Source organism: Hippoglossus stenolepis, chromosome 5 (assembly GCF_022539355.2).
Source record: "Hippoglossus stenolepis isolate QCI-W04-F060 chromosome 5, HSTE1.2, whole genome shotgun sequence".
In the NCBI taxonomy this organism is placed as follows: domain Eukaryota; kingdom Metazoa; phylum Chordata; class Actinopteri; order Pleuronectiformes; family Pleuronectidae; genus Hippoglossus; species Hippoglossus stenolepis.
Genome location: NC_061487.1, coordinates 10,461,201 through 10,488,066, shown reverse-complemented (window position 1 = coordinate 10,488,066; position 26,866 = coordinate 10,461,201). Strand labels below are relative to the sequence as shown.

At 40.5% G+C, this 26,866-nt stretch overlaps 1 protein-coding gene across 2 annotated transcripts in view; it reads right to left on the bottom strand.

Moving 5' to 3' along the window:
* The window catches only part of nell2a (neural EGFL like 2a), an 86,842-nt gene that overhangs the window by 50,046 nt on the left and 9,930 nt on the right, over nt 1-26,866 (bottom strand). For both annotated transcript variants that reach the window (XM_035155774.2, XM_035155773.2), the window contains exons 4-12: nt 25,485-25,658; nt 22,974-23,070; nt 19,427-19,499; nt 18,570-18,652; nt 18,055-18,183; nt 14,813-14,915; nt 11,297-11,388; nt 8,909-9,014; nt 7,921-8,049 (exon numbers count right to left, since the gene is read on the bottom strand). In XM_035155774.2, coding sequence (XP_035011665.1) covers nt 7,921-8,049; nt 8,909-9,014; nt 11,297-11,388; nt 14,813-14,915; nt 18,055-18,183; nt 18,570-18,652; nt 19,427-19,499; nt 22,974-23,070; nt 25,485-25,658 — 986 coding nt within the window. The remainder of the gene's footprint in view (nt 1-7,920; nt 8,050-8,908; nt 9,015-11,296; nt 11,389-14,812; nt 14,916-18,054; nt 18,184-18,569; nt 18,653-19,426; nt 19,500-22,973; nt 23,071-25,484; nt 25,659-26,866) is intronic.

Genomic DNA, 26,866 nt, shown 5'->3' with positions numbered 1-26,866 from the left:
GATATTTTTATGATGATGATGATGATGATGCTCATCATATAATATGAAATCTTGCAGAATAACCATGAAAAACGGCTAAATCCAGCAGGATATCTTATTTTAATCCAGTAGCAAATGAAAATGTCATTGAATTGCTGTGAATCATTATCAATATGCATAATGTTAATGTAGCAGCTGGTTAAAGTGGAGCTAATCTTAAATACTTGGGGTAGTTTAATGTAAAACCATGCATCACATTTTACAAGATGTTTTAAATAAGATTACAAGGGCATGTTTTTGTAAATGTAAAAATTGAATCTGCAAATGAATCAGTAACTAAACAGTGCGTTACTGCACTGAAACATAGTGAAGTAGAGGTTTTAGCACAGCCGTACGGGGAAAAACTCCACTTGAGCACAAAGCAGTGGATGAATTAGGTGTGATCCCATCTGGAAAAGATGGAGCAGAGAGCAGACCCACGTGTCATTTGAAGGATATTGGTCGAGCGGCGAGCAGATAGTGCTATTTGCACTGGAGGGGACCGTCTGGATGATGAGGGCATTGTCTGTTTTGGGTGACATTTCAGTGTGGTCACAGAGGTGAGGTGTGTGTAAACAAACACACAGCCAGCCAGGGTGTGCACATGTTTGCCCGTGTGTGTGAGAGGGTCAGGAAACTAGCAGGTGGGGAGCCCAGGGGCGCGGGGCTCATCCCGACAGTGATTGGGTTTGGGAGCAGGCCGTGCTCTTCAGTCACTGCCAATTAGCCTGCTGCTACCTTTTGACATTCAAAAGACGGCGGTGGCAATCGCAGTGGCTCACACACTCAGTCATGCCTTACAGGTGATGAAACCCCATTCTGTGTTCAAACAGCCTTGAGTATATTATTCAGTTATATGACATATGTGGACATTATCAGATCTACATGAATTATCTCAAGTGTAGTTTATGTGACGTTAAGTAAAAAATCTGGTTACTGGACACACAAATGAGTGTTTCGATATTCTTTCATTTATGCTGCATTCTGCAAGTACAAGCTGGTTCACCCCTATAACATAAATACTTAAACATACACCACTCTGGAAAGAGGCATTGCTGGGGGATTATTTTTAATACTTTAAGTCTGGTGATATTCAATATTTGTCTTATTATCTTCTAACAAGCCTCATATCACAATTTCCTCTAAAACACAGAGCTCCATTGTTTGCCCAACACCTATTAAAAACACATCAGTGAACCACATCGTTGCACAAGGTGACATATTCTTTCATTATGATAAACACGGCCACTGTAGTTTATATTAAGTGGGCCCCATATACACCGTCCTGCTGCTGTAAACAATAACTACAGCAAATCAAATGTGTAATAATAAGCAGCTGAATCCACTTCATGTTCACTAAAAGGTTAACTGCCCGCTTGTTTAAGGAGATCACTTAGACTTTTCTAAATGGAAACAATATGTTTTTGAACAATTTGCAAAGATTAACATTAACCCTTAGGGCTCCTTTAAAAAACGTCCTCTCCGCACCTTCAAGACACAAAACATCCCCACAATAAACCTCATAAAAACACTAAATATTAATATAATTTTTTTACTTTCAATGGCTTTATTTTTTTTAAACCACCATCAGTCCTACTCATAAAACATATATTCATTAATTTTCAGGATTTTAACCCTTCAAATAACTACACCGTTTACGTAATACCAACATTTTGTTTAGTGTCTCAGCACCTTCGGGACAAAAACATCCCCTCCCTAAAACCGGTATAAAATACTTTTATATTAATAGTGTTGGGCAATCTGATGAAAAGCATGATGTCTTTTCTATGTAATCTTTTATGACATTTCACTTATAACATGTGAATAATGTGAATCCACGCTTCATTCACAAACCAACAGAATGATTTCCGACTAGATGGCTGTGCTGATTGGCGAAAGTATTCCACATGTTTCTACTCTATCATGTCTCTGTCATGAGTGACATACTTGGTAAAACTACACAACATGTGGCAGTCAGTGGTGTGGCAGTGGTCAATGATACTTCTCACACCAAAGTTATCTGTAAAGTTTGTTGGGCAACAACAAAAACAAACAAACAAACCACAACTGCCAGCTTGGCTAAATACCAGATGATGTAAGTGTGAAAATGATTACTACAATTTGGGGGAACCAACCCTTTCATATTTACGTTGTTACATAACTACTAATCTCTGTTAACAGATTCTGTTTGTAAATGTGGAGGATCTGTAGGCGAGAGACAAGATTATGGGGCTGGAAGCCTTCTGGTTGCTGTTTCCAGTTTGACCAATCACGTTTGAGCAGGCTTTGGTTGCCTGCTGTTAAACGGTCCGTGTGGAGAGCAAAAGAGGCGGAACACATTGACCGAAATGAATCAGCTATCAGCTGTTTGATTTATCTGCATTCAAATAGCTGTTAATATAGATTTGTTAAAAATTATGTCCGGATCTTAAACCCTACAAAAAGCATCACTGTTTGTGTTTTGAGTGGAAAAGCGTTTGACTCTGACTGTAAACAGTCCAATGGGAACGAAAGACAGAACTTTGACCCAGATATCTGTCTACACCAAAAGCACCAAAATATTGTCCGTTGCCCTCAAAGGTTAATTCGTCATCAGATTAAAGCTGATGGGCTCAAAGATTGTAATCTAACAATTAATCACTATCTATGTATGCATTTGCCTGATTATTGTACACATGAACCATAATCAATTTAATAATGTCCCTGATAAATAAAATTAGTTAGTAAAATAACACTTTCTAGGATATACTTTACATAAATGTAAAATCCTGTTGGCTCCTTTGTCTCCTTCTATTTCCTCTATTTTCCAGAGTATCATTTTGTATTTCACATTTCCCACAAGCACAAGACAAAAAAAACAAAAAAACACCACAACAGTCCGTCTTTTTGAGCAATTTCTAAAGTAGGGCATTTCAAAAAGCCAGACAACAATGGGAGATGTCTTCCTGCCTGCAGTCCTCTCCAATGCTGCGATGAATAATGGTATTATCTCAACACGTTGAACTATACTGATTGTTCAATTTAGAGACAATCACACAGTCTGTCACTTCTCCACTGCTCGCCCCTCTGTCTAATTCTGCCCTAAACACATGCATGCATGTTGCAAACTAGGCCTTCAGCCTGACGACACTGTGAGGAGAGGATGGAGGGATAGAAGTGGTTCTCTGAGAACTCAAGCACACACATACACAGATATGCACCTGCACGCACACACAGACTTACACAAAGACAGGGCTAGTATCCCCCTGAGTTTTCCCTACTGCTGCTTCTATGAAAAATTTACACAGAAGTGATCTCATCGGCTATTTTGAGCCCATCTCTGACCTAGGAATGTTTTAAAGAGCTAGTATCCGTCTCCGCTTTGTGTGATGTTTGTCTTTACGTTTGACAAGACCCACAAGGAAATGTGGGTGAAAGTGTCTAACATTAAAAAAACAAATGTTTGGGTGTGTGCCGGTGTCTTTTTATCATCTCCCTGCTGTGTTCAATACACAACCTTTCCTGTAAGTTGGATGTCTCATCTCCTCTCACACGCACCGCCTGCGTTGAAACTCATCTAGAATTGAAAGCGGACGATTTCCCTCATATCTCCCTCCGTTCATCTCCTTGCAGCCGTAAAATAGTTTACCTATCACATGAACACAAACATTCTCTCACCCATCCGCGGGATCCTCAGTGTTTTGGCTACAGTGTTCTTTCATTTCCCACACAGGACACACACACACACACAATCATATATATATATATAGTAAGTGAGTTACAGAGACACACAGAAAATCAATTGCTTTTGAGAGAACTCCATCAGCAAATTGAGTCAATTTCAGGTTTCTCTCTGTCGTCTCTGATGCAAACACTTACCACAAACACTGCCATCCAATTTCATAGCGAGTCAGGTTGCTCTTGAGAGGAATATTCTGGGGCTGAAGTGTTGATATTGGAAGCCAAAGTCTGTCACCTTGTACTTATTCTCTCACTAGCGATGGGACGGTCAGCTCTATCCTGATTTCTACAACAATGAACTGCTGAAAGCTTTGGGGCAGCTTGGATATTACACCAGCGATAAAAATGAAACTAAAATCTACCGAGCTGCAAAGAAAAGACAAGGATATTTTTTCTGGTTTGTTTTAAAATCTTAACACGTGAGTGGAACAGAAATGTAGCCTTGACTCAAGACCAATTAAGAGTCTACACTTGAATTAAATGGGTGTTTAAAGCTGCTGCCAAAGAATTTGATTTGTTTTCTTCCCACTCTCAAGAAACTGGGGTCAAAATAAACTAAAAACATTCGAGGAGAAGCATTCAACTTGTGTACACAGTTACAAAAAGATTTTTTTCTCTAGGCCACTTGGGAGCAGTGTGTTACGATAAACACACAACTACTTTATAAGGTTGTCGTTTCAGCAACACATTTGACATTTTTTACATTACAAATTGATTGATGGTTAATAGTGCTGCAACCAATTAGAATTTTTATAATTATTTAATAATTAGCTTTTCCTTTGCAAATTAAGAAAAGATTTTTGGTCTATATTATAAAACAAGAATAATAGTAAAAAATACCCATTACAAGTGGCCCGAGCCCAGGTAGACATTTTGATATCACTTTAATTACCAAGGTATTCAGTTTACTATCACTGAAGAGATTTAAGTGGAGCTGAGTAGGGACACATCATCAGCATATGTGGCTTTGTACATTTCCATATTTCAAGTGTATTCACCGTTTTAATTTCTTTGTAAAAGACGTATATCTGAGCATATTACATACATGTTTATATATTTGACATGTAGTGGAGTACGAGTAGAAAGCATCAAACAGCAATACTTGTGTACAAGTGCATTTGAATTCTACTTTAGTCTCATCAGCTTAATTAAATGTTAATCACTTTCCACCAGTGACTGAATTATGTTTTCAAAGAGACCACGGCTATTCACTGTTAATGCCCGTTTGATCACAAACTACAGCCCACAGCATCACTTCCCATTAAATTAAGACAGATAGCATCTTTAATCATGCAGATTCCTTAAGCCTCATTATCTGGACAACTGCTCCCATCTGTAAAGTAATGCGAGCTCTACAGAAGTTGTGAACTACCACTGTTTCATTCAGCAGCTTGATTACGGTTACAAAAACGCTCGGCCGCTCCATTGACTCTTTAGCCTCATCTTGTTGAAAGTGACAGGAAATATATTATGGGGAGTGTGTGGAGTGTCGATACAAAAATAGGCCAAGGCATGTACTCACAAACAGATGCTGTAAAACTGCAAGTGCCCACAATGAAAAAGGAAGATCAAGAAGGTGGTGTATGGACAGAAGTATCAAGGTCATAGGCAGAAGAAACTGAATATCTTTGAAGCCACGTTTGCTCATTAACACCACAGATGTTGGTCAACAAACGAGGTTCTGGGACAAGTTGTCTTTGCAAATGTATTCGTAAAAGCTTTCTGCAGAAAGGATCACACGGGCAAGGTGGAGGCTGCAAGCGTGATGAAATGTGAAGTGTCTGTGCTCATATTTAAGTGTCTCTGTGTGGGTTACCTCCTGACCCCAAAATACGCAGAGGGGGGTGTGTGAATGTATTGTTCTGTGTCTGGAAAGTATCTTCTGTAAAGGTGTGACTGATAGGCTGCATCCTAAATGTGTTGGAGAGGAAAGAGTATCATGTACGGTGAGGGTGTTGTGTCAGTCCGCTGAGTTCTTCAAACAAAGGACAAACACAGTTAAACCAGAGTAGAGCATAAGGTCACTATAGAATTCAGGTGATCTCAGGATCAACTTCTGCGAGACATGAATAGACAATGGGCACACATGCTAGACAGTGGGTGCACCAGAAAGTTTATATTGAAATGTCTGCTGTTAGCATAAACTAAGAAGTTATTAAGTAAATTTCCATTACAACAGCTATGACATTATGTTCACTGCATGCTACAGATCATCGACTACCTACTAATGCCAGCAAAACTTCCTGTTTGGCAAGTTGTCTTTAAAGTAAAAGCAGATTGTTAATTTTGTTGTGAACTTGGCTCTGAAGATTGTGTCGGCTGTTAAACACGCCTCTGATATTGCCGACATGCAATGTATGAAATGAATAACACCATTTCAGTAAATCATAAATAAACGTACATATAAACCACACAATAAAGCAAATTCCGGTTCATTTTATGACTTTAAAATGTTCACTGCAGATAAACCAGGTAGAATGAACACACAGTTTTCTAACTTCTCTCTGCGCCATAGACTGTTTATAAAAAAGCTCAGCATCCAACGTCTAGCACACAAACAATTAAAAGTGACAGTGTATTGTAGAGCTGTTTGAGGAGGACTCACTACTGACAAGGAATAATTAGGAAGTAGCTCCGGAGCATTAACACAGGACAAGAAAACAGTTCAATCCAAACCGGCAGCTTTAGAACGGGCACTGCACTCGTGTTTTAATGATGCATCTGGTTAAATTAAGCCAAACTTCAGCCAGTATGTGTGGTGACAAATTGAGCTGAAGCACCATCAGTTTCACCAGTGAATGTTTGAAATGGGCGACCGCCATCAACATGAAATGCTCAGTAAGAGACAGAGCATGTTTTTCGATCATCTAATGTGGGACATGCAGCAGGCAATCAGCTAAAACCTTGTCAGAGCATCGCTGATATAATCAATTGCATTGTGTGTTACTTTTAAGTGCAACATGGCTGGAGCCATCCCAACCCCAGCGTGCAATCAGTAATGAACGACCTGGCTGATGATAGATGGTACGAGTTTAATCGCTGCCACGGCACAGTGTCACTGGATACATGCAGACGCTGAGACCCTCAGCAGGTTTTCATATATCGCAAATTAATCAACTTACAGAGAAGGGAAACATTGCTCTCTGGAAATGCATTCTGAAAATAATGAGAGGATTACAGCCCCCCCATCACAAAAGGATTATGCCATAAAAGAATGAATTCAACAAAGTGTTGTCATGGTTATTCAGCGAAATGTCTACATTATGTTTTGCAACATGAGGTGTATGCATTTGCATTTCTTTAACAGCTAAGGATTTAAAATTCCATCAAACTAACAATAGCTGTCCAAATATAAAAACTTGGCAGTAATATTAAGTTTTGCAAGTGTCAAGTCAGCAGAGAGTGATGTGGCATCTTTCAATCTAATGTATAATGTTTAGTGAAGAAAGTCTGGTGCAGTTTCCTTTAGTATTGCTCCTAAATAAAAATAAAAATAATAATAATGTTATGTGGGCTCAGCTTCACATTGTTCACTAAATAACTAAGAGCATAATGCAAAGAATAACACCAAATAATCAGTCTTAAGCCTTAAATAGTTGCAGGCCGTCCTGTATCTGATGCTCAATGATGGACTGATCTTCTATTTTCAAGCAAATACTGACTTTTGAAAGGTGGAACATCATTTGTGAGATCTCCATCTGTGCTGATGATACTGACTGTGAGGAGACCATGGCAGAACCTGCAGAATTAAATCTTTAAATCATTGAAATAATAAAAGATCCAAAGAAATCACAAATAATGTGATCCCCTAAGCATCACTGACTCAGAGACATTCACTTCCCTGACCTGCACATTCTCAGGTTCTCAGGTTTTTCTTGCCGTGCTGACTGCTACACACAGAATATGTTATATGCTGTGCGCTCATTTCACAAAGCTGAACCAGATCAGGCTCAGACCAAACAGTCAGATCACCCCGACAACTGTAAATTCTTCCTCTGTCAAGAAAAATAACCCCCGACGTGAAACCACCATGTCCCAAAAGCAAAGGACAGGATCCCCTTATGACCCCTTTTCATACGGCCCAGGCACATTGACAGAAAGAAAACAACCACATATCCACTCTAGAGGGCAAATAAACTTCAGCCAAAAGTCAGGGGTTTGTTATTCAGAGCCATGCCTTACCTTCACAGTAGGCATTATCGTCTCGTAGTGGGCGGAAGCCGTCCTTACAAACACAGCAGTCTCCTGCCTCCAGGTTCACACAGTCTGAGTGCTCCACGCAGCCATGGCCCTCTGAGCAGAAGTCATGACCTGCAGGAGGGATGGAAAAGTTAAAGGTTGAGACCCAGAGGAGAGAAGAAGAGACGAGTGACGGAGGCATACTGGGGGTTTTGGAAAGGTTATGTTATTGTGGCATAAGTATCCTTACTGTGGCCTCTTTCCTGGGCATATTACGGCAAATGAACAATCATCTCTGATTCATCATCATGAAAAGAACAAACATCCTAATGGAAATATAAAATAATGAATGTATGAACTAATGATTGTGTTTAACCCATTTCTTACCAATCACACATTATTTGTGTCTTTGGGATTTAAAGATTTAATTGATTGACCAAAAAAAAGAGTAAAAAAAAATAATTTGTAGATGCTGATTTATTCTGTCACAAAATCAAATGTTGAAAGAAACCACTGAGCACATAAAGATATTGTAAAAGGGGTCATGAGAATTTGGTAGTTTCCTCATTAAGTGTGTATTTTAGTCATTCTCTTTTTATCCTTTGTAAAGTGTCTGAGTTTTCTTGAAAAGCTTTACACAAATAAAATGTATTGTCTTTATTATTATTATTAAGTTGCTATTCATATTTTATTGAAGGAATGCATTGTATACTTCTTACTCATATTTATATTTTTATTATTTTCCTTTGGTGCACAAAGGATGATGCTTTTCGTAACTTTGCTTTACTGTCCGTGAGACAGTTGTAAATTCTTGGATATGTTTTTTGAACGCTGCCATGCAAGAAATGCCCATTAAATAATGACAGGTTGCCTGTTGAAAACGATAACAGATATGAATATTTCTGTACATGTCCTTCTGGTTTGCCTTGCAATTATGTTAGCTGGGGTAGTGTAGTCACACAGCAGCATAGGTCGATGTTTCCCTCCTTACCTCTGCAGACTTTACAGCATCTGTCACTCAAGGTGATCTGCTCCGACTCTGGACAGTTGAGCTCAGGACAAGGCTCGCTGGGGACCACTCGATGCATCGTCCTGTCCTGTGATGAGCAGAGACAAAATCCTTGTGAGCTCCTCCCGGGCTCCTCTGGGTCGCTAAGGGCTTGGATGTAATTATGAAGCTAATTATTCATCTATCCTGTTTCCTCCCTCGCTCTCCTAGTTTCCCTCCTCCCTGTGTTTTCATTACAGACCAATTACTCATATGGTCAATAGCAGTTTTTTCCCCCAAAACTACTTCACTGGAAGGGAGAAAAAAAAGGCTTTCTTCTTCTTCCTCCCTCCTGTTTTCCACGATGATTTACATTGTGATTCATGGCACATCTTTATTATACAAACAGTGAATCAATCTTCTGGATTATCTCTGCATGTGTGTTTAGTCAGAGTGTAAAACCTAATTAGGGGGGTCCTTTACCCAGCATGCCTTTGGCAGGTCTCTCTAATGATCTCATCCATGTCCCTCTGACTGATGCTAATTTAGAGACATTAACACCAGACACAGTTGGACAAAAACAATAGACCTTCTCCACCGTATTTGTGGTGCACAAATATTTGAGAAAAGCTCAAACCCAACCTATTCAGCAGACAGCTCCACGAGGTGTCACGATCTCTACACTCACATGGAATCACAGACAAACTTCCCCCCAAGGCTACATCCATACTACTACTACTTTCATTTGAAAGCGCATCAACTCTGCTACGGACGCGCCGGGCGTCCACACGACTCCGGAGATTTAGAGCAGCCTCAACTGAGAAGTTTGTAAATGCTGCTGACGAGTTTGAAAACTTCGGGGCTGCGTTTTAGTCTGGATGAGCAGATCATCACCGTTTGCTGATTGGGTCAAAAAGCCTTCGCATTGGCCCCCCCTTCCACAAGAAACAACCGGCGTTAGCCTTGTTTACCAGCAGTAGGAGATGAGCTATTATCCCAGCAACCTGCGACAGTTCTTTTAGGCAGGGACACGCATGCCCAGTGTTCGTGATTGGTCATGTTGTTAGCGTTTTCAGGAGTGTTTGTATGGAGGGGGATTAAAACTGATAGAGACAAAATGCTTGTGGGGAGAGAGATAGTTTTAGTTTGAAAACGCCATTTTCAAAAGGAAAAAGCCCTAAAGCCGCCCTCCTAACAAGCCTCACCTTTCTACCGCCCACCACCCAAAAACCTCTACCCCGCCCTGCAGCCAGCAGGCAGACAGAAGATCAGAGATGTGACAAGCAGCTGCCAGAGGAAGCCTGCAGAAATTTGCAGCAGCGGGCCGACTGACAGAGCTCCCCGTCCTCGTTTCTTTGATCTGCCTCAGAATGCCAGTCAGTAAACTGGGACTACAGATGGGCCAGGTGTGGGCAAGCGAGCCATACGGCTGTCTGAAACTGCTGATACTTATGGAACTTTGCAGAATTCATGGAAGAGCTGCTTGATATGACCGAGTTGGGTGATTAAAAACTTCAAATCACTTCTCGGTGATTGATTGGGCCTGCCTGGCATAATGTCATCAAGCGAATTACTCCCAAAAGCAAGGGACCCACCCATCTGGTGCATCAGGAAGACAAAAGCACACATCTGAATAATTGGGGAACAAATATGATTTGGGACCCCCATGATGTCTGATGATTGGTGCTGAAGAATGGCTGTGGAATCTTGTGATTGACAAGCTCACTGCTCTGGTCCCCAGATGTAAACTTAATGAGAAGGGGGTTGAACCCATTTCTTTAGAGAACAAAGAAAAATAAGAAGGCTCTTGGTGGAGAGCGTATTCCTCCGACAAGGCCCCACAGTCGTCTTATGAAACCAGATTCAAATTCACTAGATTCAGATTCTTATCTGGATCTGCACCAAATATCAGTTTCATTAAGATCCAAAAATTATTCTCTGAGAAATTAACACAAATGTCACAATGTTAAAGAAAGGGAAAAAATCTCTCCTGACCCCATAACACATCCTTCCAACAAGTTTTCAGTAGCTTTTGTGGAATCCTGCTGACTAACAGGCAAACAAAGGAAACGCAGACGACAACATAACCTCCTCGGTGGCAGTAACAATGACAAGTCGGATCAATGAGATTCAGCAGAAGTGGACAGTCTTGAATGCCGGCTCGCTGGGGCTTGATTTATATTTCCCGGGGTGGGCCAAGGTAGCTGTGGAATGAGTATTTAGCGAGCTGTCATGCACCGCAACATGGAAATTGATAGAGCTGCTGGAGTGCTTTGTTACATCAGTTATTACTGTGTCTCTTTCTAGAGAGGAGCGTGATCGGAATCCTTTGGAATAAATGCGTGCTAATGCGTCTTAACTCTTTCTGTGTGTGTTGTTGACATGACTCACCCTGCATTCAAACAGCAGGCACCGGCCAGAGGAGTCGCGCACAGCCTTCCGATCAGCCTCCACCAGCTCCCTTCCACCGAACATGCAGACAGCTGGTAAGAAGACACAGACACGCTATCAGTGCACATACGAATAAACACATGAAAAATAGATAAACACATAAAAGCACATTGCTCATTTGAAAAAAACGCATTTCTTCGGTAGCCCATGTGAGATAGTAATCTGGGTTTCTGTTCTATTTAATGATTGCGTCTCATCTTTAATGCATCAGTCCTAAATAAATGATTGTGAGCTTGTCTAAAAATATGTCTTGCTCTTAGATTCATAAGATGTTTAAATATGATCTGCTGTTGAACAACTTCACGGTTTAATATTCCACTATTTAGCAAAGAAAGTCAATTAATTATTGAGCCTGAGAGACGTCAAAAAGTAATGGATGATGCCACATGTGATGTCTGGAAAACAAATTAACAATCAATCAAAAAGAGAAAGACAAAAGAGACATTTAATGAGCAAATGTTTTGGGTTATAATTCTGTTCATTCATAATCTCAATGGTGTTCATGTGCGCAGCAACTGTAATACATTAGTAGGTTAATTGGTGGTTACGCTAAGGTTCACACAGGCATTTTGGGGCAGCTTAGGGGGTCCTCAGAGAGAGTCGCACCATTCAGACACAAACGGCGTGCAGTGTGTAGCCACGTTGTGCTGATGCCCATGTGCTACTGTATTTCCAGGTGAGCAAAATCATTCAACTAAACCGAATTCGTACAGCCCATATTCACAAATCACAATTTGTCTCCCTGGGTTTAACAAGGTGCGACGTCCTTAAGCCTCAGCAAGGGTGAGGAGAAACTACCCCCCCCCCAAAAAAGCCCTTTTTAACAAGGGGGACATAGAAACCTCAGGGAGAGCCGCAGGTGAGGGATCCCTCTCCCAGGACAGACAGAAGTACAACAGATGCGACGTGTAGCAGAGCATTGCAACCAAATGGCAATGTTTACAACATTCATGAGAAAAGACAGTGTTTAACATAAATGGAGAGGTGTAACATTGAAGTATTTATATAAAGAGAGTGTCTGACAGAGATGAGGGGAGCAGTAATTATTAAAATGTTCTATAATGGTAGTAAATGTGAATAGGCATGTTGTATGTCTCAGCAATCATGTTGTATTGTAATCATAATCCAAGATTAGCTGCCACCATGATCCATGATCACGAGCAGTACTAGTATGTATAAATAATAATAGGATGTATAAAAGTAGCGAAACAGAAGTATAATGAGTGTGCAAGAATACTGAATTGTGATTACTACTAATACTAGATGTATATCAGAGCTTTCACAGTAAACGTGTGTAAATGTGCTTTACCGAGCAAATCAGTAGAGAAACCCTATGTAGCCTGTGATGTCAGTTGTGTGATTGTGCCACATATTGTCAGTGGGAGTGTGTTTGGAGAGATGTATGTTTTATGCAAGTTCACATGTGAAGGAGACTTTTTTCTAGTGCGCCATGCATTAGACAGAGAGCGTACAGTGTCCATCCACGCTGTGCTGATGTCCGTGTACTTCTGCATTTCCAGAAATGAGGTAAAGGAATTATTCTACTTTTACACACCTGGAAGTCCCTTTGTGTCCAAGTGTTCAACACAAATAACTGATTTTCATTCATCATTAATTTAACTCATTTTTCTGTATTTCATTGTGACATATTTTAGTACAACTGCCTCTCAATTACGGACACAAACACCGGATGAACACCAGGGGTCTTATATAACATTGCTTTTTAATTGTAAGATACAATCTGTCCTTGATATTTTCAGCTTTTTCCTGAGGTAAATAGAGTCAAACCAGATGAGCGAAGCTACTGAGGACGTGACGAGATCATTAACACGTAAGGAGAGAGCGAGCAGAGAGAAATGTTAGCGGGACGCCGAACTAACGACAAGGGCAGAAAAAATGCATTCGATGAGAAGTTGGGGCCAGACAGATTCTGACCGATACCGGGGAAGAGATGATTGACACCGCAGGTTGGGCCCTATCACAAACCGGGGCATCATGAAAGCAGAGGACTTCTGAAGCAGCCATTTGACGTTCGACTTGACAGACCATCGAAAGAAAGAAAAAAAAGAACAGACTCCTCCCTGCGAGGCCTTGTGCTGCAAGATAAGGCTTCAATTTGGAGAGCGAATCATGTCTTTGTAGTGGGGGGTGAAACTTGAAGCCCTCTTCTCTCCAAAGCCGGAGCACACGTAATTAGCCGTGTGTGTGTTTGTCTACCTCGCTGGAGATAAGTGAGCGCAGGGGTGTTGAGTTTAAGGGGATTACCTGCTGTGTGTTTATGTTTGTGTTAACACGGCGGCAGATTCCCGCATCATACTTTAAACCCCTGCGTTGCAGCCGTGACCCCTCGGGTCGGAGGAAACGATGCCGACCTCGGCTGATTAGAATCCGAGACTAATGGCGTCTTTCTGATAAAGAGTTAAATCTCTTCTGTTATTTCCTTCGCGAGGGAAGTGGCGACCGTGTGTGGGAGTGTGTGGTGAGAAAGTGAAGCTTTAGTCAAATCTGCAAATAAATACTATAAACACATAATCTACTACATTTACAGTCTGCATGCACACGAGTCTGCTACATTTTTTTATCATTCATATTGTGTGTAACCTCAGTAACACACAGGCGAGAAGATCAGCTATTAAAACCACTCGTTTTAAACCTGAACAAAATAATAAATCCCCCTTTACTTAATATATAAATATATATATATATATATATATATACGCTAGATTTTGTTCTTGACGTTGACCCGCAACTCTCTTTGCATTTTAACAGCAAGTACATCACATCTCATTTGGGTCAACATCAGAATAATATTGGGGTGAGAAAAGTTAATATCCCCTAAAATCTATTTTTATTGAGATGGGAATTGAACGAATAGGAGATGCAGAGAGTCGCTGTGAAGAGGCTAATAGGAGTTCACTGCTGTTGAAAAAAAGACGGGAAAAAAAGACAGACCCTCTATGTGGATTTGGGATGAAACAGCATTATTTATCCAGCAAGAACGCCTGTGCTCAAAAGTTAAAAAAACTGACATGTAGAAAGACCAGTGATCGTCATTTCAGACATTTAACGTCTCTTTCTTCTTCGCTTTTCCCACAGTCACGTCTGTCACAAACAGGAACCACTTAACATCGCACGCAGGCATCACAGATTCATTGGCTCACGTCCGTGTGACTGGTGGCCATCTGTGTTTTTGAAGCCCACTAGTGAATAATTGATCGGTCCATGTATATGCAAAAAGGATGGACCCATCTCAAGAGGCATGTTAGGAGGTTACTTAGCAACACAGCAGAGCCCTGGTCAATTGTTAGGCAGCACTTGTGGAGGCGTGATGTGTACTCCAAATCTGGTGGCGGCGGCGGAGGTTGTTTTGCTGTGGTTGCGAACGTGTTTGTGCGCAATCGTGTCCATGATTGTGAGAGTGTGGGAGGGTGACGGGGTTAAGGGTACTTCACTCACGCTGGCACTCCTTGCAGCAGGCACCCTTCACGTAGGCAGGCGCCGTGGCAGCCGGGCACTGAGGGGGAGGGCAGGAGATGGCCTCGCACTGCACCGTGCCGTTCTGGAGGAGGGAGAGGAACCAAGTTATTTAAAGGTACTGATAAATTCCACACACCAATATCTGGAATTTTAAAGACAAGATATCATCTCTGCAGATATTCCTTTTTGAGTTGTTGTAGATGCTTATTTATTTATAAAATATTATTTCCTAATGTCTCTACCTGGTGCCATCAATAAATATACTGTATGTATGAATAAATATATATATATATCTTACAGATTGAATAAAACAATCTTATTCTGTCAATCAAAATTACAGAAATCAAAAAGAATACCACTAGTTGCAGGTGAAAGACCCAAAAAAGGCTAGTAAGTGGACTTTGGGTAATGATTTGATTTTTTTTAATAGCATATACGATGTTTACAAAAATGGTGTATTCTCCAGGTGAATGACACCTGCAGATGATATTCAACAAAGATGAATCATATGTACAAGAAAGATTGTACAAAAACCGAAGTTCAGTATAATAGCAGACAGGTCAAGCCGTGGTTAATGATTTTGAACGATTGATTATCCGGAAATGTGTGACTGATAAATCTTTTAAGACCTTTAATATTGTGTATGATAAATCTTAAAGAATTGGAACATGAGGATGTTTTATATTTTGTGCCATCAGTTGCATTCCTGTCCCAAGCTTTGGGATAAGATTGTTATCTGCTCACTCCCATAAGGTTTAATACAGAGATGTATCGATTGTACGTTTCTTGGGTTTGACTGCTGGCATACGTGTTGGACCAAGAATATTCTCTGTAAACAGATCTATGTTTGTGTAATAAACTCATATATTCAAGCAAAGACAACTGAAGCTCATCGAGTTTATGCTTTTATTCACCACTCTGAACACCAATTAGAAATCCAGCCATCTTCATCAGACATCTGCGCTGAACATTTTATGTCATGATCAGTATTCAGCTCTTATTTTCCAATTAAGAGGAATGAGATTCATGCAAGACAATTCAACAGTGAGATACAGACATCAGCTGTGGTATTGTCTTTTCTTTATTTTGGAATGCTATTGTTTCTTTGCCATTATGTTTTGTCCTCAAAAAGTCGATCAGTAAGTACGTAAGTCCTTGTTGTACATATGTGATTAGATTAAATGTGGTGACATACAGTAGCATAGTGATCATCTCTCAGTAACTCATGCCTCCTCCATGATAATGGATGGGACATGGATCAAACTAAAAGGTCAACGTACACGTCATGTAAATCTTTCTCAAAGATGGATTTAGTCAATTTAGGTCATCCTTATCTCACTGATGTTTGTTCAAGTGCTTCTGATAAGATTGATCTTTATTAGATTAGTTGATGCTATTAATACAAGGTGAAATGTCATGATGACAGTTGATTGATCAAGCGTGTGTTGGGCTCCAAATGCACAAGATGTCTGCGTTAGTATGCAGGATATTTTAGATTCATTTCTATACAGTGGGAGGAAGTGGAAACTTGTCATCCATCTTTATATAGTCTCAGCCTGCAGCTTAAAGTAGGTTGTACCATGACTACATATAACTGAGTGGTGCAGGACTATTAATATGAAAACCTCTTTCATTTTGGACCTGGTTCCCTCATAAGTTGGCACAGCACAGCACAGCAAGAGTTAGTTGTTGTTAGTCAGTTGTAGAAATGTGCACGTCAAACTGGAATTATATGAGAACTCACTGATTTTGGTCTAAATGTTTCCTTTGCAAATGCTGGGGTGACAAGGCGCATATATAAATATTTGCCTATCTCCTCGGTTGCTGTAGAGGAGGATACTATCAGAAAATCGAGGGTGTGTTTACTCTTTAAAATAGCAGAAGTCCCCGTTGCAAATTGACTCATAACCTGCAGCGGATTTCAACGGGAACTCCTACATGTAAAAGTCTTAAATGTTATCTCCTCTTCTCCGGCTGTGCCTATAATTAACATTGCCTCCACGGATGAAAGCTCTGTGACAGCAACATCTCTGAACCTTATGCACATAATTGATAACATCTTAATGCATGACCTTTGAATTTTAAAGGTCACGGCTAATTGCCAGACATAAGGTAAGGAACATATCCCATCTAATTTCTTAATTGCAGCCCAGGAATGGAAACACACCGTTCCTGGCGATTGGAGCGATTTCATAGGATGAGTGGGCAGAACAAATCCCTGATGATAATTATCATCTGTCAAGAGCAATTAGGTGCGGTGCACTGAGATATATGTGATTTCCTATTTTTTGCACGTTGGGTAGTGGTGCGCGAAGGCTCCTCATTGGCTGGTTGGAGGACTTCAGTTGCAGCGAATGAGTTTCATGTTCCGAAAGCTGAGGAGACTGACAGGGGGTGAAATCTGTTTGCTGATGTGGTACAAGCCCCAGATCTCCGATCGCTTCTAATTCTCTTTGTGGCAATTATTCAAACTTTATGCAGCACAAAGTGAGCCCGTGAGAGGATCGAGCATTACTAAGCACTGTGGTTGATGTGTTGATGAAGATTTTAAGACACTATCTTGTTTCTTTTTCGGGTAACTGGGGCAACCCTCCTTTAATTCAAGGAAATAGTGAAAATACAAGCTGTTGACAAAGGGGCCCCTGCACTCTGCACCTCTACCATGCCCAAACACACACACCCACACACACACCCCCACCTCAACACACTTGATGAACAAGGGTGCAACACAAAAAAGACAATGATAACAATGGAAGCAGTGTCTGTGTGTAAAAGTAGACAGTCGCATACACACAAACTGAGCCGTGCACACAAACACAACAATTTTTTCATCAAGTCTGCATCGCAGACTTGATGAAAAATGCATTTTCTTCTTTCTCTTTCTTTAACACATATAGGACACAAACACGACAACATATACACACCCATACAACCACATTTACCCACACATTCATACACAGACACACACATCTATTTCTTTTATGACACATTCACATGCCTGTAGACATACAATCACACAAACACACACACAGTATGACAAGGACATTAATCCCAGATTCAGACATGCACACGTAAACACACACACTCACATACTTACAAATAAAATGAATTCCAAGCCTGGCTCTATATTACTCTAACATACACACTCGTACATAGTGTACAAACACACACACACACACACACACGCACACACAGTCTATCGTGTGTGTGTGACGCCCCACCGTGCATGTGCAGTTCCTGCAGCCATCTGTCCAGCCCTCGTCCTCCCTGTAGACGACCCCCTTGACACTGCAGGTTCTCTCACAATAGCAGCCATCCAGTCCATTCATCTTCTCCTCGGCCCTGGACAGCTGCTCGTGACACCCCCCACCCAAAGAAAAGAAAAAACAAAAACAAAAGCAAGAAGGAGAGAAGATGAGTGAGGATGAGTGTGGGCCTCCATGTGTGTCTATATTAACATGTAGGAATCAGAGCTTCAAATGTAATCTAGTGGCAGCCAAAAAGTAAGTTATATAAACACAATTAACAGGTTTTACACAAACACACACTCACACTCACACACAATCACATTCTCTGCATCATAACAACAGACTTCAACAATTGCCTACGTCTATTGTTAATACGGCCCTGACTGCCTGTTGCAGTGAATGTTAGGCTACAGCACAGTTTTATAGAACAAACCTTAAAATATAAATTACTGTGACAGAGCGGGACAGATCCCATCACATTACTTTACCTTGCTGGATGTTTTAGCGAGGATGTCCTGCAGCTCCATGATTTTCTGCACAAGTCCATGGAAATCATTGCAGGTTGGGCAAGCTGAGATACAAGAGACAGACTCACTTAGTGCATGTGATGATGTCTGAAATCTGTCTAATGATGTTATTATTACAAATCAAACTTTGTTACTTTGCCATTGCAATACTTGAAACTAATATGGCAGGTGTATTGTACAGAACCTAAGGAAGCACCATGTTATGTGTCAAGTTGTTTGAATGAGCACTTCTTGAAAAAGCTGCAAGCAGCAATACAACGGCACAATGTCAAAATGTTTACCTTCTCAGGAGTCTCACTGATTAGAACTTAAAATCATGGTAAACTAAGGTATACATTAATTATCTAATTGAGGTATGTTAATTACTTCTTTAAAATATGTGTGTGTGATTGGTTCCTCAAACAGCCACAGATTTACACATATAAAATTGAATTTGTTCAATAATATTCATTAGTTTATTTTGCATCTTCATCTGTTTTGAAAAAGTGCTATTTAAATAAAGTTAATTATTTGTGAAATGTACAGTATAAGTGAATCTAAACGAAAATGCATCAAGGCAAAAAGTGGGAATTTCCCCCTCTTGCTGATTTATCGACTATTTGCAAAATTATCCAAAGTTTTTAGAGGGAAAATTGCTTCTTAATTGCAAAGCACTTTTAAAGCTGTTTTACTCCAGTGAGTAAAGAGCCTTTCAAGAATTTAAATAAAAAACAAATCAGAGCCTCACAAAATAAGTGCCGGGGGTAATTTAAATGAAATTAACCACTCAGCGAAATGCTCCTTGGGTGTGTTAAGTAAGAGTAAGAGTAAGCACTCACTTCTGTTTAGGTCCGGACACTGTGAGATGTAACCCTGTGGCATCACCACGATCTCCACGTCCTGCATCACCCCCTGGACACAGCCACACACAACAGACCTTTTAATGACGGAGAACAACACCTAACGGAAAGCAGGCAGTGCGATAAGAAATGAGATGGAGCATGTTAATGTGTACTAAGTGGGTAAGGACCCAGAGGGGTGGTGGTGTCTTTAGCGTGCTCCTGGTGCATTTTCCACATGAGATAACTTGGAGCACAAGCATGCGCCGGACGAGCAAACACAAAACCAACAACCCTGTTTATGAGAACCCTTGGTAACTGCTGCATCATAAAGCGGAGCACAGTGACACAGCAGTCAGTCTGGGAGCGAGAGAGGGAGAAGTTAATTGTGAGATGAATCATCTCCTAACTGGACAGCAACAGGAAGTCGAGAGAGCGAGGGACGTGCAAGGTTCAGCAGGTAGATGGGACTTTTATTATATATTTTTTCTCCAATCTCCTCTGATGATCAGAAATAGAAGATACAGATTCAATTTGGTTCATAAGTCCCTGACCGGCAGCCTTTCGACCTGTGTACAAACTCCAAACACACACGCACACACACATCTACACAAATGCCACGTCGCTATGGCAACCTGGCCTATTTCATTCCTTGAGTGCATGTATTTCTCTTACAGAAGTGGAGTGGGGCAACTTAGGAGAAATTGTTTTTTAAATTGTCTTCCCACTTCAATTTACCGGCCGTAAATTTAAAATCCTGTCGAAATGATGTGCTGATTCGTCACAGCGACGTGCTGAAATGGAGGCAGATAGGAGCCGTGTCTATCAAAACTTGTAATGAAACTATAAAGCTATATATTTATCTGCAGCCATCGTACGCTGGTCCCACAATGCCTCGACAGAACACCTTATCTGTACTGTAATTATTACTGTGCTTTTACTATATATGCTTTTATCTCCAGTAATGTCGTGTATTTCAGAGGGAAATGAAATATAAATGGGTGAGGTTGAGCTACTTATACAGGGATTTAAATGGAATCCTTTAGGTTTGATTGGATCACTGTAAAGTGAGCATATGGCGACTCTGGCTTGATACAGAGCTGAAGAGAAATAGGGAGATGTCAGTCTTTTTTTTTTTTTATAGATTTGACCCCAGCTCCATATAATTGACAGTCAAAAGCCCCCCTCTAATGATCCACTAGCTAATGGTCTGGCGTAGATGTATATGATGTGTGGGGTAAGTTATTCATCCCTAATTGCATTTGATTGGAAAAGATGGATTGAACTGAAATTGAACCAAGAGGGGAGGCTTTTTGGGACATTTCTGAAGGGATTGTTTGGCTCTACTACATTTTCTGTGTCCAAGTTACACACCTTTTATCTTTTGTATTGCACATTTTAAAAAACACCTAATATTGTTTACAGTATTTCTATTTTAACTCATTTATTCCAGATTCGTATTTTTTATAACTTACTACATTTCTCCCTTGCGCTGCTACTTCCTTGTGCCAGAGGACCAATACAAATATACGTCGCATCGCATCATATTGTATCATATGGTTTCTTATCGTATTGTGTCGTATCACACCGTAGCTTATCTTGTCTGATCTTATCTAAATCTGTGATCAATTCATTTTATCATTGCACATGTTCAAACTCCTTTTGGTCTCAGTTTTAAAAAATCATACTGATTAAAATGATACTAATGAAATCAACTGCAAGAATTTAATAAAAAAATTGAATTGGAACAATAATGATTTGATTTTGTTATTAACTTGCTGGTCTTGTGGGGTAAATTTCATATTCACAAATGGATAATCATCATTTCCACCAAATTCACTGGCTTACAATTATTCTATTCTTATCCTTAGGTTTAATGATTTGAAAACAGTTATCAAACTGTCGGAAAATGTAATAATATGTTTATTAACTGGATAAAAGTCTGTATATACGCCCCTGATGAATAATCAAAATTTAAAAAAAGTGAAAATAATGTTTTTACATATCTTTTCGAATAAAAAGAGATAATTAAACATTTAACAAAGGGATATTGAATCACATTATTTAACTGACTTTAAGCAGAGCCTGTGTTCTAACGCAGCACCATCTAAACAACCAGTTGCCAGACTTTGCTTTGCACCTTCTGGCAAGTGAAAAGAAGAGAGACAATTTTTCCAAACTGATCCTTCAGTGTCAGGGACTTTCTGTTATAGCACCATGCAGGCAGTAAGACGTGGGACGTGGACGGTCGCCCCATCTGCACAGGAAATGTGAATTTGTCCAACACAGCAAGTGGCAGAGTTGAAGCTGGATCACTTTGGGTGAAGTTCTATTAATTTTCTACAAGATGCAAACAATCATGAGAGGAAATATCCTGCCAGGCTAAAAAGAAATAACGTTGGAATGAAATCTGACTGAGAAACAAATTCTGGTTTATATGTTTCTTGTTACATTTAGATTTGCCTACGTCAAAATGTAAAATGTTTTCAGCTTTTTTTTAAATTACCTTACAAATCAAGTGTAAATGACAGATCTCTCATGAAGTTCAAAAAATGTGTCACTAGATATGAAAGATACAGTAATTTAGCTATATTACAATGTGTGTAAACTATAAAGATATATATATTTATTAGGTTGTGAAGCACAGGTACAGGTATGCAAGTTCTGATTAAAATCTTTACTAACAATGCTACGGCTGAGATTTTCCTCGGGTTCGGCTCAGACTAGCGTACATATACAATCGTACTGTTTCTGTGTGTGTGCTAATGAAGCAGTGTGTTTTAAAAGGAGACGTGGCGTCCTAGCAACTAATCACGGCTTCACAGAGCAGCGGGGAGAGATGCCGCTACGTGACAAGATTAGTCGGTGACCTCCGAGGCTTCTTTCATCTACCAATTAACACAGAGGAAATTCAACAGCCAGGACACAATGTGTATAGCATCAACACACACACACACACACACCCACACAAAGGTACACATCTACACACCATCAAACACAGAGCGAGACGCTGATTAAAATTGTTATAGATGCTGGCGAGGTGACATTTTGCCCGAACATGTCTCCCCAGGTGGGAAATTTTGGGAGTGTGGAGCAGTCTGGGAGAAGCAATATACAGTATGTCTCACAGTCTAATAAACAATACCATAGACTAAGCTTAATGAGCACGGTCCAGAGGCTATTTAATGATTTCTCCCAGATCAGCGTTGTGGGACTTGCTGAGATAATTGCACTGGGCTTAGCTGCAGACTAAGGGAAAGGGAGCAACAATGACAAAAAGAAGAAAAAAAAGTCAATTCCTAGGATGGGCAGAACAACCCTCAAATTAAAATGGTAAGCCTTGAGAAATGCATGCAATTAAACCCAACAGCTATAATAAATAAAAACCCAAACAAGCCAAACAAAGAAGAAGCAGAAGATACAGCATAAACCGAGATTGCGACAAATTACTTGTTCTCGCCATTCTGCATAATTTGTTGTTTTCTAATATCCCAGATAGGGACGTGCATCGACATTCATATTCAGATGGGAAAAGTTTGGTGCCGACCTTAAAGAACCCGTGAGCGGCGTTTCTCTGTCCGAGCCAGAAGGATGCATCCTCAGGTATGTCCATGTACGGGGCTTCCACCACCCTCTCGTAAATCCTGCAAAACACACACAGAGCGGTTGGAGGAATCCCTGGAAGTTTCTATTCTTCTTCAATCCCTCGCCATTTTTCAATGATTTCTAACAACCATCTCGCCCCACACTGCAGGCCTTGCCCTGTTAAATCTTGCTGTTAACTCTTTCTCCCGAGGAGGCTATACATAGCCGCATGCTGTCCGTGATACACATGGTGTTGCCGTCTGCTTCATTCATTGTGCCAAGGAAGATCCTCGTACATAAACAGTAACAAACCCTTTCATACAGCAGATGCATGTGCGATGCTGGTCTGCTCAGGGTGCATGTGACCCATGCCGCCTGCCGTCAGCAGAGACGACAGTCTGCAGCGTGGCTCCATGCACTGAACTGCTAAACAACAATACACTCAATTACACAGAGTAATCACCAAATTAAGCTTTGGTTTCAGCTTTGTCATTCAGTCCACACACAGCCTCTCTCGCCTGCACACGTGTGCACACTTGCTTTTTCGTCCTTCTTTTCTCTCTCTAGTAGCAGATGTTTAAAGGGAAATATCATAAAGTTATTTTTCAATCTCTGATAGAAAGGGCGACGAGCAGCCCTCATTTAACTCTGTTCCCTGTCATACAGCTGCAAGACGGGGTTGATGCAACTTATGGCTGGGCAATATGGCCCAAAATTATATCCAGATAAAAATATTAGATTTTGAAATTATTCCATATTGATATTTAACACCATAAATGTGACATGATTATTTCTTTTAAGTTTTAAGACAGATTTTTGCTCCCGAGTGAAGGTTCTGTTTTTTAAGAGCAAAACATTTTACAAATCTTAGGTTAAACAGTTATGTGTTATATCTCCTCACACGATAGATAAGCATTGTCTTGATATATGTTGAGCTTTTATTATAATGCTATTAATGTTAAATTTATATTCCGATAATATCAATACATTATTGATACTGTTTTATTGCCCAGCTCTAATGCAGCTTTATTCTTTCATGCTGTTCTGTATAAAAGATACAAACGGAGGGGTGTTGTTTTTGCGGCACTAAGCCTGGAGTGGAGATGATCACAGATCCGGATCGTTGTAAAAGGGAGAGAAGGGAAGGTCTGACAGATGCTGATGTCGGTAAGTTACACATCACGCCTCTGAATTCAGAACACAGGCGTGTTATATAAAAATCCCCAGGGCAGGTTTATGCTGCCTTTATACTGCCTTTAATAAGTTGAATGTAAACAAGTAAAGCCGAAACGATGAGGGGTCTTAATAACAGCAATATGATGGATCCCTGATAAAGAGACTGACTGACTGAGAGGAGGGTAGTGAAGGCGGGTTGGCTGACATTGGTTGACCCGTTCCGAAGCCAGTCTGCATGACGTATGGTGAAAAGGAGGTGTAGAAATGGCTCTACAACATTTAAGCAACTGTAATCATCAACACTAACAACTGTTTCGTTGGCAACAGAGACAGAAAAGTTGTTGTATTCAAGCGCCTAAACATATATGTATGATATATGTGTGGTGTTTCTTCTCCATTTAGAGCTTACTGACCAAAACTAGCTTCATGAAAAGATATTATGTGACATTTAAAGTAGGAATACACCAATCCAACTATTTGCCAATAACAAATACCAGTGTTCTCTTTTTCCAAAATCTGTACCTCTCACTTTGTGACTGATTGGAAATAATTTTTATGTAAAGTTAAAAAAATGTATTAAAACTGAGTTGGTGTCTTTCCTCTTTGAATGAATGAAAACACGTGGAAACACTGAATGTTTATAATGATATTGACATAGAAACTGGACTGAAAGTGGATCAGTCATGCTGTGGCTGATACTAATCCAGTGGATTGGATTGGCTCATCCCTAATTAACACAATGACATTGAATTGTTTTTTTTGAAACACAGGAGCAAATCATTTTTTTCAGTTTTAATCAATCATGAAATCAGAGAACCTCCCCCATCAATGCTATTCTTCTCAAAACCAAACATATGTAATGTTCAAAGAATTGAAAACCAATATGGAAAAAATAAAATCTGACATAGGGTTTTTCATTCTTTTTTGTCAATAACCTATATTAACTGGAGCACTGGCAGTTTGGTCAGGGACTCAGGTGTGTTAGTACTAAGCTGTTCGCCTCAAGCAGAGATGACGAGCAGCTATGGAAGTCGGGTTAACCCAATTTCTGTTTTCACTACACACCTCCATGTTTCTCATTTTAAACTCGTTGACTTCAGCTCCAGAAGACACCGACTCAAATGGCATCACTTGGGGAAAACATCAGGTTTCACATATCTCCCTCTGGAGCCACAACAAGGGTTTATACAACTTTTCTCCTCGAGACATGTTAAGAGACTAGGATGTGTGAAACCGGTGGAGTTGGTCTTAAACTTCACTGCTACACACATTACATATAAAATTCTCAGCTTCTTACCTATTGCAGTCAACATGCAGTATGACGTGAGAGGCACTGACGGCCACAGAGACCTTGTGCCACTGGTCGTCGGCCAGGCTGTAAGGGAACACCTCAGTGTGGGCCTGCTGGCCTTTGGTGCGGTAGTGAAGACGCACCTCGCTGCGCTGGCCACTGCTCTCCAGCTCCAGAAACCTGGAGAATAACAAAATACCAGCATCCTGCTTCAAGTAACAGCCGCACAATGACAAGGTTGGTGTTAACTACATGGCACATTATGTATTGATGCATTAGAGTCTCAATAGTCTGAGCAAAAACCCTTAGGTCTGTCAACACAGAAACCGGCACGCACCATTTAAGTGTCTAAACCCAGGGCTCCTCTCAGCACCGTGTTGAGAGACGGCACATCACTCATTTCCAGGCAGCGCACTCACATCCATCCAGATTTGCAACACCATTTAGAGTTTAATCACATCAGTAGTCAAGCATAATGGCACTATATGGCTGTTAGGTGCAACATCAGCAACACAGAATAATGGCCCACATGTAGAGGTTCAACTCTTTACATTGGAGTATTAGTATTCACGGAGAATCCTCTTCTCCACACCAGTGAGACTCACCCTGCATAGTTTCACTGAAGGAAAGAGCTGCCGATATACACCCATCACATCTGCCTTCAAAGACTTATTCAAACTATTGCCGGCGGAAAAAAAGGAAAGAATACACTACACATTCATGCATGTGACGCAATAAAATTGATTTATCTGCCAACCATATCTAATGGATGTACTCTCTCCCCCTGCCATGCATGCACATTCATCCTGGCTCCATAAATGCACTGGCTATGTCATGCAGCGCTGCTTAGTTACATATGAACGGCAGAGAAAGCTAATCAGCAGAGGGGGGAGAGTCATTAACATTCCTCTGAGCTCGCACGCTCAGCACTGACTTTAATGCACTAACTGTTCCATCAATGCATTATGTGGAATTCAGATTTCGGTCCTGATCATCCAACGGCTCAGCCGCCACAAACTGATGGAAAACATTAGCATGCTAACTGCAGATACAGTACGTCATTAGTTTTCGAACCACGATTACAGACTCAATGTTCGGATCGTTGATGGCCTGTGAATAATACGCCGGCGTGCAGGATGATTTGCTTTGTTTACTCGACTGGTGTGTAAAGCAACTAAACGCTCATCGAATACAAATATTCAGGTTTTAATCAACATATTACGGATTACTGCTGATGTGGCAAAACAGAAAGCAGCTTCAATTATGGCTTATCAGTGCAGCTTTGACAAACAGCTTTACAGTACCCCATGTGACATTTTGGACCATAGTTCTTCTTCTTCACAATATTTACATTTCCAAAATGCATTTGTATATATTTTATATAACAC